Source organism: Stegostoma tigrinum, chromosome 20, assembly GCF_030684315.1.
Source record: "Stegostoma tigrinum isolate sSteTig4 chromosome 20, sSteTig4.hap1, whole genome shotgun sequence".
NCBI classification, from domain to species: domain Eukaryota; kingdom Metazoa; phylum Chordata; class Chondrichthyes; order Orectolobiformes; family Stegostomatidae; genus Stegostoma; species Stegostoma tigrinum.
Genome location: NC_081373.1, coordinates 33,922,704 through 33,938,565, shown reverse-complemented (window position 1 = coordinate 33,938,565; position 15,862 = coordinate 33,922,704). Strand labels below are relative to the sequence as shown.

The window sequence follows — 15,862 nt, the reverse complement described above, 5'->3', positions numbered from 1 at the left end:
TTTCAGATCTCAAACTAGCAAGCAAATTAAATTAATCTTCAGAGTCCCTAAATGGGAAGAACAAATGTTAAACCTTCTAATAAATTTTGCTGCAAGCACATGTATCTGGAAAGGCAAGGACAGATTAGGAATAGTCAACAAAGTTTTGCACATGGGAAATCCTGTCTCATAAACTTGCTTGAGTTTTTTGAAGAAGTAACAAAGGAGATTGATGAAGGCAGAGCAATGGACGATGTTTACATGGACTTCAGTAAGGCAATTGACATGGTTCTGCATGGTAGACTGATTAACAAGGGTGGATCACATGGACTACAGGGAGAACTAGCCATTTGGATACAAAATTAGCTAGAAGGTAGGAGACAGAGGGTGGTGGTGGTGGAGGGTTGTTTTTCAGACTGGAAGCCTGTGGCCAGCAGTGCACCCCAGGGATTGGTGCTGGGTCCACTGTTTTTTGTCATTTATATAAATGATTCGTATGTGAATATAGGAGCTATGGTTAGTAAATTTGCAAATGATACCAAAATTGGTGGGTGTAGCGTCCTTCAAAGTTTACCTCACAGCACAATGGGATCTTGATCAGATGGGCCAAGGAGTGGCAGATGGAGTTTAATTTAGATAAATGTGAGGTGCTGCATTTTGGTAGGGCAAATCAGAGCAGGACTTATACACTTAATGGTAAAGTCCTCAGAAGTGTTGCCAAACAAAGATCTCAGAGTGCAGGTTCATAGCTCCTTGAAAATGGAGGCACAGGTAGACAGGGCAATGAAGAAAGCATTTGGTATGCTTGTCTTTATTAGTCAAAGCAATGGGTATAGGAGCTGGGAGGTCATGTTGCAGCTATGCAAGACATTGCTTAGGCCACTTCTGGAACACAGGTAGTTCTTCTATAATTTGATAGTTGCATTCTTGTCTCACCTCACGCTATAGAAAATGACCATTGAAAGTTCCTTTATAGAGAAATCATAACAGACAATCACTATACCTGTACAGCAGAAAGTTCACGTTATCCAACAGCGTTCACTTTCATCAATTGCGTTACAGCCAATTTACATTAACGAAACAAGCGTTATAGCAGAACTATGTTCAATCCTGATCTCCTAGCTGTAGGAAAGATGCTGTGAAACTTGAAAGGGTTCAGAAAAGATTGACAAGGATGCTGCCAGGATTGCAGGATTTGAAGGGAGGCTGAACAGGCTGGGGCTATTTTGTCTGGAGTATCAGAGGCTAAAGGGTGACCTTACAGAGGTTTATAATATCATGAGGGGCATGGATAGGGTGAATAGTCAAGGTCTTTTCCCTAGGGTAGAGGAATCTATAACTAGAGGGCATAGGTTTAAGGTTAGCGGGGAAAGATTTAAAGGGGACCTAAGGGGCAGCTTTTTCAGAGGGTGGTGCATGCATGGACTGAACTGCTAGAGGAAGCGGTACAGGCTAGTAGAATTTCATCATTTAAAAGTCATTTTGAGAGATATACAAATAGGAAGAAATCGGATACAGGCTAAATGCTGGTAAAATGGGACTAGATTAATTTAAGATATCTGGTCAGCATGGACGAGTTGGACTGAATGGTCTGTTTGTGTGCTGTACATCTCTATGATGCTTCAACATCAGCAAAAGTAAAGATGAAAATTCTTGGTGAGCACCTGTTTGTGCATTTCTTCCAATTTAGAAGACTAATTAGGAGGAAAGTCGAACGTAAAAGGTCGGAACTTGATAATAGATCATGGCTTTGAAAAGAAAATGGCTATATGCTCCATATTCTGTACTACACACCCCCAATAGCATAAGTGAAACAGTATTCAGTTTGTTGAAACCACTGACTGTTCCAGAAAGGGATAAAAATAGAGGCGGCAGTCTAGTTGAAAAGAGTTTGATGCATTCTGATCATTTCAGTCCTCAACTAGAATTTCCAGGAGTGCAAATGTTGACTTAACGTACGTCAAAAATTCCACTAGATGTGTGCAGTTAGTTACTGGCTCTAAAAACAATTTTCTGCATCAGTACAGTTGCTAGGAATTAAGCCAATCCAATTTCAGATTTTGCTTTTGTCAGAACAAGCACATGAAGCAATAACTTCAAAACTAAATCTATTTGATCTTAAACTGTTGTTTTTCCTTCAAACTGTACCTAGTGCACTGAAGCTGGTAAGTATAATTGAACTCCCACCCAGTATGAACTTTGGGTTGCAAACAAATTCAAATCCCAAAAAGAAAGGAGTAACATCTGGAAAATTGTAATGCCCAATTACCCTACATGGCTAGAGATTGACGGAGATCACGTAGAATACATGGGACAAGCTAGTCAGGTTGCCTTGCCCTCAAAGTAGGAGGCAGCAATCAAGATGTCAGTAGGAAGGGGTTTTAAGAATAACAGGTGACGGTCACACTTCTTGTTAAGGTGTTCTCCAGCCAGGCTCAGGTTGCTTGAGCAGGATTGAACAGTTCCTCCCCTGGCAGCCGAATTACCTGGCATGGGACTCACCACTGCTGGCAAAATACTACAGTGGCAGGAAAAAGCCTTTAATTAAATATCCTAATTAACCCGGAAAGGGCAATCCACCTGAAACTTCCCCTGCTGCCAATGGAATACCAGTAGAAGTGAATAGAGATATGAATGGAGCCCCTGGCCATCCTATCCAATTTTATGGCTTCAGCCCTGCCTGCAGTAGGGAGGACTACATTATATTTCAGCAGTAGACTCAAAGTCTCTCAGAGAATGGAGAAACAACTTTGATATAGAAACGAAATCGACTGGAACCAGATCCTCAGTGTGCATTACAGAGTCCACTGAAATCATCAGATGATCAGAAAACTGCTCACGGGTGTGAAATAGATGCCATAGATCATACATCTATAGTAATGGATGAAAAGGAGAAGGGAACAATTAAAGAATCCAGGTCAACTCTTGCCTTTAGAACTTTGGTTTTCTGATATATTACTTGCAGAAGATCACTTCTACCAGGAAAGGTTTTCACCCTTAATAAGGATTCTTTATCCATCAGATTTAAGAATATTCATTAAGCATAAAATTATATTTCATTTGCCCAATAAGTTAATTAAAATAATCCAACTATGTGACATGCTTAGGGAAAAGGAAAACTTAGGCCAAATAATAAGTTTAAAAACAGGGCATTACTAAAACATACCAGCTGTTTGCCTCTCCGAATAGCCAACATTTTTACCTTCAGGAAACATTTGAAAAGTTTCAAACTGCTCAGGTTGTTGCATTTGCTGTTCTTTGGAAGACAAAGAGGTCACACTTTTAGCCTGAAATTGTCCCCTTCTCGACACCTGAGGCAGAAAGAGAAACAGAATAAGTAAGTTGTATGTAAAAATAAACAGATTTTAAAAATTCTTTCACATATCTTAATCCTACCACTTGATTTTAACTTAAATATAAAGAAGGGTCATACCTTAAAGCACTCCAGCATTGTCAGGGTAATAAAACATACATAAGTACACTTCATCATTCATTTTGCTCGTTCTGTAGAGCAATTATAAAATCAATGCCTGACTGGAAAGGAATTTAACTCTATCAGAAACCGAACAAACATAAAAGACAACGGATCCTCCAGCTAGGGAAGCAGAAATAACACCATTTTCAAAACCAAACCATGCAGAATAACTATTAAATGACACTCAAGATGGGCAGCAGCAGGTAGTGAATCCAGAAGTGGAGCACAAACAAGTTGGAGTCATCAGCGTCCTGACCCAGATGATTAAAAAAAAAATGTTGTTGCAGCCACTTCTGTTACTAGAAGATTATGTCTGTGAGTCTGCTTTATTCAAACAGAGTTGAGCAGGTTCAACAGGTACATCTCATTAGTGGTGCAGACTGTACCTGTGGAATTCAGGTTAATTATGTACTGCTGTTGTTTGGGCGTAAGGTTAGCTAATATGATTTGAAATTCTTTGTGTGAAAGATTTTGAGCATTGTGTCACTCTGAGACCTCCACAATGAGTGGACTGCTGAACCAATTCTTAAGGTATATCTTTTATTATCTGCCATTGAATGTGCATTTGTGGTTCGTAGTCAGTTATAATTTGCCTTTTTATTCATGTTTAACACATTAATTCTGGATGCTTCAATATAGAATAGTGTATTTGGAATGGAACATTTAGGGTCAGCTTTGTTGGTTCTTGTACAGTAAAAATCCTTCTATTAAACCACAGAATCTTGTGACTTCATTCCTTTGTTAAATAATTAAGGTAAAAAAAACCTGATTGGCACAGATATCATATAAAGAAATCATTAATTATAATTAAAATGTTAGCTGCACATGGCGAGATATTGGAAATCTAGTAATCCATTACCATTAACAGCCTTGATAGCCACAGGAATAGTAGCAATTACAAGAGGAAGAGCATAACTAAATACAAGGTTTGTTTCAAGACAAGAAACGACTTTGAACAAATCTCCACCTTAGTCATCATACAACAAAGTAGACATAAATGTTTGTCTTCAATTGCTGGTAGACATCCATCATACTTTGTAGTGTTCAAAGTTTATTAATTTCATTTATCTAGGAAGTGTTAAGTCATATGATACACTACTAAACAATGAGATGAACCATGGGTCACTTAGGCTGATAATCACTTGGAGTCTTCCAATAATGTTAAGGGAACAAACAGACACTAAACCAAAAAAAAAAAAAAATTCCTTGTTGACTCGAAGCTAAGAAAGAAATCTCTAGATTGCCTAGTCAGTCAGTCATCAAATCAGATAACTTAATTTGTGCTTAGGTAGGGAAGTAAGAAAATTCAATTACGGCAATGATGCCACTAATTTTCTTGGAATAAATATCACTGGAATAGAGACAATAGTCAAACGGAAGCAATGTTTCACTATCATTTGGGCTACGTGCCCAACAGTAGAATATCCAGTAAATAGATTTACTGGAATGAAGTATTTTTTGCTTAGCACCTTTGAGAGTAGTGCGTTCAAAACATCAAAGTTGCCTAAAAGCAGATGCAAAGACATTTATCGCAGAAAAAGAATCCTCATGAAAATTAGCAGTTAGTCATAAGGTCTTACTATCTATATAAAAATAAAGATGATGGATAGCTATTAACTGATCCAGATGTACAAACTAATAACTGGATATTCTTTCAGAGACGGCATTTGAGTCCCGGTCTACCACCATTTTAATTTTTATATCTTACTTGCCTTATCATCTGATGTCAGACTTGAATTACCACTCATTTGTCTGTGAGAATTTTTTGTTGTTGATTGTAATTCATTGTGCTGTTCTACAATCTGGCTCAATTTATTTTCTGTTGTTTCTATTAGCTGTTTATCAATGATCATATTCTCAAGTGGTGCAGGCAGTTTATTTGTTGCCTCTTTGTTTGCACTTGTCCTTAAACTTGGTTGCAACTTGGAATCTGGACTGTTTTCAGTTGTTATAGCAGTTGAAAACATTTCATCCAGACCAGTATAGTCACAGTTTTCCATCTCCTTCACAGTATGAAATAAATTCTTTATTCCAACATAATTAAATTCAGGAGATTCTGCTTTTTGTCTAGTTTCAGTCATGAGCTGACATAACCCAGCAAAATTTTCCACTGGCTTGCCTTTGACTCTGGGAGTCCTCATGATCCTTTTAATACCAACCATATCTTCCACCGGCTTGCTTTTGACTTTGGGAGATTTCATGATTCTTTTTATTCCAACCATATCCTCCACTGGCTTGCCTTTGACTCTGGGAGTCCTCATGATCCTTTTAATACCAGCCATATCTTCCACCGGCTTGCTTTTGACTTTGGGAGATTTCATGATTCTTTTTATTCCAACCATATCCTCCACTGGCTTGCCTTTGACTCTGGGAGTCCTCATGATCCTTTTAATACCAGCCATATCTTCCACAGGCTTGCTTTTGACTTTGGGAGATTTCATGATTCTTTTTATGCCAACCATATCCTCCACAGGCTTGCTTTTGACTTTGGGAGATTTCATGATTCTTTTTATTCCAACCATATCCTTCACTGGCTTGCCTTTGACTCTGGGAGTCCTCAGGATCCTTTTTACATCAAGCATATCTTCCACAGGCTGGCTTCTGGTTTCAGGAGTTTTCATGATTCTTTTTACACCAACCATATCTTCCACAGGCTTGCCTTTTATTTTTGGTATATTTTTGCAAAGATCATTTAAACCAGAAGAAAAATCAACTCTGCATCTCAGTAAGCGTGAAACTGAATTGTTGTATTTTCCACTACTTGGACCAGGAGTAGTTAATGGTGAGACAACCATTACACCTAAAAGACAAAGCAACACAAACATCTTATAGGTGTTATGTATTTTCAAATACTGACAAAAAGCTTTACAACATTATTTTTGGTGTAATTAGTCATTAGGACTTATTGGACATAGTATTTGTTACTTGATTATCTTTCCTCCTTCTTGTTAATATTTTCCATTATATAGAGTATTAACAACTACACTTACTACAAAAAATATCTGTGCTCACCTGGTGAGATTACTGTCTTGCACCATTTATAAACAAAATTTTATTCAAACCTCTTCTGCTAATAGCTTAACTTGCACCAATTCCTATTCACCCCTATGGTCATTATTTTAGATTCCAGCCTCAGCAGTTTTAAAAATTAAGTTTCAAATCATGTCTATGCAGTGCTTTATTCTAAGTCTGCAATCTCCTGCAGCCTCACAATCCTGGAAAATTATTTGCTTTCCTATACATCTGGCCCTACATAAATTTCCAACTTTCATTAGTCTACCTCTGGCAACAGAACCACCAGATGCTTACGCCTCAGGTTTGGGATTTCTCACTAAATCCTTCAGACTCTCACTGGTCTGGTTCTAATATGTAATTTATTAAATTTTATTTGATAACATTCCTGTGAAAAGTCCCTCTATTGGAACTTTTACAACATAAAAATGGTGCTGTACAAATGCAGGTCTTGTTTGTACATTTTGGTTATTACATTAGAAATATATAACTAAAATGGAGAATAAATTATATGATAGCACAATTTTAAAATTCTAAAATTAGAAAAAAGCACTTCACCCCACATACATAATCTTAAAAGTTCATGTAAACCGTAGTTTGTCCATAAATATTTCTCTAAATGCCTGTTATGAGTGGTGATTCTTTTTGTGGTATCTTTGCACAGTTGTCTTGACTCATGATACATTTCCATTTTGCTCTTCCAGAAGACGGGTGGCAGTGATCTGCAACGCTAAGCATTTCTTTTATCACCCTATTCAGCCATCCAAGTAAACTTGCCCATACCCACAACAATTACATGTATTTGCCTAAATTCTCTTCTCTATTCATTATACTGGAGACGTTTTAAGCTCCTCACACAATCCCAGATTTGAGCTAGTTCTGTGCCATAAGCTGCTCTCCCACTACCTTTCGATCATAGCTCAGTCATAATCCATGTCATTTTTTTTCATCATGTCAAGCATTATTGCATTCTTCATCAGGTTTTAAGATAATGACAATAGGCATTTGTTCTTTAAAGCACTTAGAGGGCTGATAAGAAAAAGCCATAAAATTCAATATTTAATATACTGACTTCCAAGCTTGGAAGCTAGCTTTGTCTTTACTGCATTGTGTGAAACTGAACAGATTTGAGCTAGGAAAGGGAAATGAAAGCAAGCAGGTAGAAGATATACAGAAAAAGATAGGGCAAAGATAATATAGGGGCTGAAGAAGAAAATTTAATAGTAACATAATAGCAAGTGATATTGGACTCACCAGTTTCTTCAGGTGTTTTGATAATAGAGTCTTCAAATGACTTGTGTGTTATTGGGTTGGCCAAAGCAGTGTCAGAATTATTGTCAATATCTGAGGTAGACAGTACTGGCTGTGTGTTCACATTTGTGGGAGTACTGAACATTTCAGCCATACCTATATTAAAATAACAACACCAAAAATGTTATGAACATAATAATTGCACAGTGTTGCAACTTTAAAAAAGTATGGATAGAGACATCTGAACAAAAAAAAATGCTTCTTTGAATTCTTCATTTGTTTCCAACTTATATAAAAAATATTCTGCCTAAATTGGATATCGTACTAGTCCAAAATATATGCAGTTATTGAACTGCTACAGTTTATCTGGCCTAGGACTATTTAGAAATGCCACCAGTGAAGGAATGGCAATATAGTTGCTCAGGGTGGTATGTGGCTTTGTGGAAAACCAGGAGGTAGAGATGTTCCCAACCATTTTCTTCTATGTGGTAGAAGCCATGGGTTTTGGAAACTGCTGTTGAAAGAGCCTTGGTGACTTACTGCAGTGTCATCACTGAATGTTGGTTGTGTAGGGAGTGATGCTTTAAGCTGATAGACGAGGTGTCCATTAAGTGGGCTGCTTTGTTTTGAAGATGCACCCATCTGTGCAGCTGAACAGTATTCCACTGGCAGCTTATTTTCACTGGAAAGGCTTTGAGAAGTCACTTAGGAAGATTTACACAGCAGAACTCTCAGTCTTTTACCCACTTTTGTAGCCACTGGTTGACATAGCTGATCCAATTTAGTTTCTGGTCAATGATGAACCTCCAAGATGTTGAAGTGGGGAATGTAGCAATGGTGATGCCTTGAATGCGAAGGACAGATAGTTAAATTCTCTTGTTACAGATGGTTATTGCCTGGCACTTGTGTGGCAGCAATGTTACTTGCTGAATGCCATTAGCCATCTCAAGTCTCAAGGTTGCTCAAGTCTCATTGTAATGTTTAGTACATTAAACATTCCATTTGCAATCATTAAATATCCCTGGAGCCCTCTGTCGTCGGAACGCTCAATCTTTCCCAGCACAGCTGTCGGCGTGCAGAACAACAGACCAGCTTGGCGAGCCAACCAAACTCAACACCCACAACCCAAGCTACAAATCTACTCCAAAGCCTTCTTTCCACAACACGTTCAACTTTAAGTGGGAGAACGGAAAAGGTGATCTGATCTAATGCATTTGGAATAATTTAACTCTATTGCATGTTGCTTTTGCTGTTTAACAAACATTTGATTTTGAGTTCTGCCTTCAGTAGACTGGCATCTTATTTTTAAGCATGCCGAGTCATTATTTCTGCACATCTTGCTGAACCAAAGTTGACCATCTGGCTTAATGATAATAGCAGACACTTTGGACCACAAGGTTAGATTGTGGTTGAATGCAACTCTAATGTTACTGACAGGCCAGTATTTCAAGGATGCCCACTTGATTACACTCTTATTAGCATAACAGTAGCTGTGGACAATACAATCCTTTTCATGATTTTTTCACGTTTACTGATATAGTTTACCAGCTGTCTGAATTAAATACATCAAATATGTCTCATCCCATAATTGATTAAAGACTATCTGATGAAAATGACAATTTCCTTTCTAATCATGGAGCAGGAGGAAGGGAGATTTGTATGAAAGATAGCATGCCAGTTGCAGTAGTAGTCTAGGGTGCTAAATTAAGATATTTTCCAGTGATTTAGAAATGCATCAGCTTTCAAGTAATAAGCTGAAGGATTGCTCAAGTCTCTATTTATCTTAATGTTTCAGAAGAAGGAAGACACATGCAGACATCAAGAAGCTATAGCTCATTATGCTGTTTGTGTGGCAACTCTATGCAGATCTCCAGTACAGGCCATAATACAAGATACAACAATTAGCTAAGCTGTTCCAGTACAGCTATCTAACAAAGTAGAAAATTTTCCAGATATGTCCTGTATACAAAAAAGACAAACCCAATTTGGCCATTTACTGCCCTACCAGTCTACCTTGATCATCAGCAAAAGTCATGAAAGGAAGGGAAGTATAATGTCAGTCCTATCAAGCAGCCTCTGTTCAACAATAACTTGTTTACTGATAGCTAGTTTAGATTTCAAGGCCACTCCTGACTTCCTTTCAGGCTTAGTTCAAACAAGGACAAAGAAATGTGAACTCCAGAGGTGAAAGTGACTGCCCTAGACATCCAGGCCACGTTTGACTGAGTGTGGCATCAAGAAGCCATGGCAAAAACTGAAGTAAATTGGAATCAAGAGGAAAACTCTATTGACTGGAGCCATACCTAGCACAGAAGAAGAGTGCAACAGTTGTTGGAGGTCAGTCACCTCAGTATCAGGTCAGCTCTGCAAAAATTCCTTGCGGTAGTGTCCTAAGCCCAACCATCTTCAGCTGCTTCATCAATGATCTTCAGCAGTGACACATTGAAGTCATTTCATCAATGGCCCTCCTTCCATTACAAGGTAAGAAGTCAGGATCTTTGACAATTGCACAATACTTAGCACGATTTGTGCTCCTTGAGACACTGAAGCAATCCATGTCCATAGCAAAACCTAGATATTGTCCAGTTTGGGCTGAAAAGTTGCAATAACAAAATCTCAGACAATGACCATCTCCAATAAGAGAGAATGCAACTACCTCCCCAAGACAAGCCCGCAGTGTGATGGAATAGTCCTATTTGCCAGGATGAGTGCAGCTCACAAAAAAAAACCTTGAAGCCTGAAACCATCCAGGATAAAAGCTCCCACTTGACTGGCACACAATCACTCCCTCCACTGACAGTCATTAGCAGCAGTATATGCCACAGAACTTCATCTAAGTACCTTATATTGCACCTTCCTAACACCTAGCCGTTTCCTCCTAAAAGGACAAGGGCAGCAGATAACGTGGAACACCATCACTGCCCTCCAAGCCACTGACCATCTGGTCTTGAAAATGCATCTCTGTTCTTTCACTGTCATTAGATTAAAATCCTGGAATTCCCTCCCTAACAACATTGAGAGTCTATCTACAGCAAAAGGACTGCAGTGGTTTAAGAAGGCAGCTCACTATCTTCTCAAGGCCAACCAGTAACAGACAATAAATGCTGGTCCAACCAGTGAAACCTAGAGCACGAGTGATTAGATAAGGAAAAAAAAATTTCCACAGATTGAGGTAAAGAATAGAAGTTCAACAGCAAACTTACACAGTATAAAGTAAAACTTCAGCCCATTGCATTGAATGAAATGAGACTTCCATAGTTTCACTTCTACATCAAATTGAGGATGATCAAGAGCAAAACTTTCAAAATAACCCCAAAAAAGAAATTCTAAGTAGTACATCAAGTAATCTTACCTGAAAAACTCTCATCCATTTTGTAGTCTTTACATCTCAGTGAAACAGTTCTTATTGCCCACGGAACATGTCCAGTTGGCTTAAAAGTAGTAGCCTGTGATTTTCCAATAACTATTGTTGCTGGAGATGCAGCATGACCTGTACTGAAGTGGCCTTTCACTGAACGAACAGGAGTCTGTTGAAACAAAATTTTACATAATTACTAAAAACAGAAAACAAAGACTAAAGTATACGTGCCTATATTTAAAAGAGCTCTTTTACAGTTCAAACCACATTTTAGCAGTTAGTGTGAAATAACAAAGCAATTTACAAATTGATTCAGCACCATTAAATTTAGTTATACACAAAAAGGTCAGTTTTAATCATTATTTCCCATCACAATGTTAAATAACTTTTACCTCTTTCAAGGGGACAGTATTCTTGGTCCGTTTTTGCACCGCAGCAGATTTCTTTCTTGCACACTGCAACTGAGGTTTTGCCACTCCTTCTTTCACAATCTGGGCCCACGACTTTTTCACTAAAATTAAGTTGCAAATATTTAAATGACCAGGAAAACTTAAAACTTCTAATAGTTTCTCCACCCAGCCCAAACAGGTTTAATTCTTCGATGCAAATTCAATTACCAGGTACAAACAAGACATTCTATCCATCTGGTTGCCCTAATAATTTGGGAGCTTTACTTTTAGGAAATGTGTTGAGAACTAAGGGCTTATTCTATAACTCGCTTGTCTTCTTGGTCTGTACAAGAAAAACAGTCACATTTGCTTGCCTTTCCAAACCAGGTATGGCCAAACAGGAGTTTTATTGTACAAATACAGTTTTATTTCAAGGAATTGGCACTGCAAGCTCAACCTTTCCAGAGGGTTTACATTTACAAATTTGGTACCTCTTATGCAGCACTCAAGTTATTTTCAAGAGACAAATGCATTAGCGCACAATGTTTGATGCAAACAAAGTTATCACAAATGCCTTCAAATGTTACCTAAATGCCATGCAAGTTTAAAAGGTCATTCATAGAGTAGTTTGTTTGGTATTATCTAAGGATATCTTAAGGAATAAGTGGTTTACATTTTTAAAAAATATAGTTTGCATAAACAGTCACCAATCAAAACAGTAACCTTAATGTCCCTCCTCACCAGTTGGAAATATCCCCATACAATCAGTAACTGAAAATACAGGCATCAGGTTGGGTGAAGTGGTGTGAGTAAAGAGAGAGTTACGTTGTGCTGGTATGCTCCATGTTGTGACACTGCAAGAGAACTGTTCCCAGTATTGTCAGTGTTCTTGTAGTGCAATGGTAGGGTCCATATCTCAAAGTTAGGAGACATGCTCCAGTGTGTAATAATATTCCTGAGCAAGATGATTTTTAAGAAAATGCCCAATATTGTCATGAGCTCAACATACTCTCCAATGCACAAAGCCTGGATGGGCAAAATTTGTAACACTTTGCTCAACTGATTTTTTTTATTGGTTCCCAGTCAAGTTATTCCATAACTTTCACAAACATATTATATGTTAAGAAAATCCTTGTGATAACTTTGCTTAATTATGCATTGATTAGGTGTGATAGAGCAATGAAGTAGGGCGTGAAATTTTACTTCTCAAGCTACAGGTCTGTTTCCCCTATTGGATCATTCACAAAACATACATCAAGCAAGAAAGGTAAAATGATTTCTGCCAATGTCACTTAAAAACCAATCATTTTAACAGTATGAAGCTCACCTTCTAACTGATCTATGACCAACCATCTTCTAAATAAAATGAAAATAAGTGCTGGGAAACTCAGCTGGTCTGGCAGCAGAGCAGAGAGATAGAAAGTTAATATTTAAGAGTCTGACATTACAGCACTTTGGAATGTACAGGGAAAAAGTGCGAAGAGTTGGCTTCTGAGGCTGTATCGTTTAAAAAAAAGTGAAATTTAGGATAAGTCTTACTCAGTAGGTTGGCAGCTGAAGCTCCAGTCCGTCTTCTGGTGTGTGCGGCTGCAAGTAATGAACCACTTCGTCTAGTGCTCTTTCTGGAAGGATTTTTCCCAGCACTTGCCACTGGGGCTGCTTTCTCCTGAGGTTTCTCAAACAGAGCTACATCACGTGAAGTTGGAGTAAAGCAATGAGACTTTGATTGGCTCAACAAGGGGTTAGCAACATGTGAGACAGAGAAACGTCCACACATACGTGGAGAACAATCAAATGATCTTTCATCAAGTAGACTCGGCAATTCATTGGATACCAATTGTCCAGGTGACGGGGTTAGCAATGCCTTAACGTCAGATGACTTCTTGGTAATGAATGAGGGAGATTTGCTTTGTGATGGAGTTCTTGCAGCGGGTGACTTCTTGATAGAAGACAAAGAGGGTTTTATTGTTGACAAGGGGGCTTTCTTGCTTGATGTTGGTGCCTTGACTAAGGGTGACCTCTTCACAGGTGACTTTTTGGCAGGTGTTAACAAAGACACTTTGCCTGGTGAGGAAATTTTGGCAGACGGTTTCTTGGTTTGCCTGGAAGAATCTTCTGATGGAATGTGTGACGTCCTGGGACTTATTCGGCAATTTTCATTTTGCTCGTTGAATTCCTGGTGGGAACAAAAAAAAATTATTTCAGGCAAAAGCATGCTAATAAAATGACAATCCATTATTTCAGGTTTAACAGGAAGATGATCTAAAATGCCTTCTGATTAAAATTACCAATATCAAAAATGGGGTAGGTATTGGGTCCAAGGTGAAAACTTAACACATGGATGCCAGAATTCTAAGGATTTCAAAACTAATTTTTGTTGTAAATATAACCAAATTCTGTAACACAACAATAGAGTTTCTATAGAAAGGCTTAGAAACTTAGGGAGTGCAATTTCTTTTAAAATGAATTTTTAAAAACAAATTGAACAAAAGCACTAAAACGGTGATTATTTTGAAGTAAAATTATTTTGAATTGTCAGGCATTTTAATGTATTTAGAAACAGTTTATTGCACACAAGCTTTACTCTCCACGTGCTACACCATTGATAGTTATAACATTGCAAGTCTGATTTTTGAGGCAGGTAGGTATTAAGCGGAGTTAGAAAAATCAGCAGTTTCTTTACTTGATATGTTAATACTTGCAACACATTTCCTGACAAGGTCACACAAGCCCAAATGATTGTCAACTATTCAACCCACCATTCTCTAGTCCACAGACCTTTCGAATGACTACAACAATTTCCATGCACATCTCCAAATGACAAAATACCATTGCTGGCAGTGTAAACTCAAAATGTACCATTCAACAAACTTCTTCAGTTAAGAAACCATTGGCTTCAAGAATATTGAGAAGTCCGTCTTTCAACTGGATTTTGTACTCCATAAGAGAGCAACATCATCACCTACATAACCTTCCCTTAAAATGACAGTGAGAAGTAGTTGTCTGAATCTATGGACGTACAAATTCTAAGCTTATAGCTCACTTTCACAATCTCTTGACAAGAAACATTTAATTAATTTCTGTTTTAGCAATTTTATTTTATGCTGTTAAACTTATAAAAGTTGAATTCCCTTTCAAAATTTGATTAATAACTGCTGTTACACTTGATTTGTGCCACAAGGTGGTACTGTCACCAAGCTTTCACAGTATAACACGGTTTTCAATTGTCTATTACAATCAATGTGCTGTGGTGAAACAAGAACATTACATTTCTACATTGTAACAGTAGCAGCAAAGTTAGATATCACTCAGAAATCTACTGGCCTATAACAAAAGCAAATTAAAATATGAGATTCAAAACAGTGTAAGAGTTCCACCATAAATTTCCTCTAACAGGTCAGTTACAAGCCATGACAATCATATAATTAGACATTCTAAGAGCTAATTGGGTACAAAAAAAAGTTTGCACTGATGCTGATCATAACTCAACGGGAATGCTTTATTGATAGAGGATTAGACAGAGATTCCAACTTTCATGCATAAGTGCACCTTAAGTTACCTGAATTGTACAAGTGTGTATTCCTATGCTGGATGCACGTTTCAAGACTGTGCGTGGAGTACATCGAAAGGGTGTGCTCACTCTGGATGGAGTTCCTCCTTTTCGGAGGGGAGAACTTGGTGGCATGCGTTTGTCAAATAACTCCGGACTTAGGTTTGCACCAAAAGAAACTCTCTTTCGTTTAAAAATCGGTGCATAAAAGTTTTTTTCATTTTCACTTCTACGTTTTTTAGATGAATGAAATATAGCACCTGACAAGAAATAATTAAAATGGAACAATGTGGTTAAAAGTAACAAAATGAAATTAATGTGTAACACAAAATTCATTTTCAATTTGCAAACCTTACAACTTCTAGGTCAACTCAAATGCCACCACTTTAAAGCAGTTTGGGTAGAGTTGTAAGGAACTACAAAGTTCCAAAAAAAAAGCCTCCACTACCCAACTACATTATTAGCATCGGTGCAGTTTGATACATCAAATTCACAGCAATATTTTAACTTTAACAATACGAATTGTGTTCACAAGGTTTATCAGCAAGAACAAAAATAAAAATGAAAAAGAATGCAGACTGAATCAGCAAGTGACTCATCTTTAATATCAGTTAACTTCACTGCTTTATTGCATGCTCAAGTAACTTGAGATTCTGATCAAATAGTTATTAAAACATAATGTTCCACTTTAATTTTTCACTGCTTATTCACATAGCACCTTTGAGACAGAAAAGCCACAAAGCAGCTTTAGAGATTAAAATGAGTAGATTGCATGCACCAGAATACTGAAAATTTAATCTGTGAAAGCCATTCCTCCCTGCATTTAATTTATAGTTCCCACAGAGCTG

At 37.7% G+C, this 15,862-nt stretch overlaps 1 protein-coding gene across 4 annotated transcripts in view; it reads right to left on the bottom strand.

Moving 5' to 3' along the window:
* mki67 (marker of proliferation Ki-67) overlaps positions 1-15,862 on the bottom strand; it is a 47,337-nt gene that overhangs the window by 10,094 nt on the left and 21,381 nt on the right. For 3 of the 4 annotated variants that reach the window (XM_048551030.2, XM_048551027.2, XM_048551031.2), the window contains exons 8-14: positions 15,024-15,274; positions 13,004-13,640; positions 11,468-11,586; positions 11,070-11,244; positions 7,721-7,873; positions 5,167-6,254; positions 3,146-3,290 (exon numbers count right to left, since the gene is read on the bottom strand). In XM_048551030.2, the coding sequence (XP_048406987.2) occupies positions 3,146-3,290; positions 5,167-6,254; positions 7,721-7,873; positions 11,070-11,244; positions 11,468-11,586; positions 13,004-13,640; positions 15,024-15,274 (2,568 nt within the window). The remainder of the gene's footprint in view (positions 1-3,145; positions 3,291-5,166; positions 6,255-7,720; positions 7,874-11,069; positions 11,245-11,467; positions 11,587-13,003; positions 13,641-15,023; positions 15,275-15,862) is intronic. The other variant, XM_048551032.2, reaches the window with a different exon arrangement.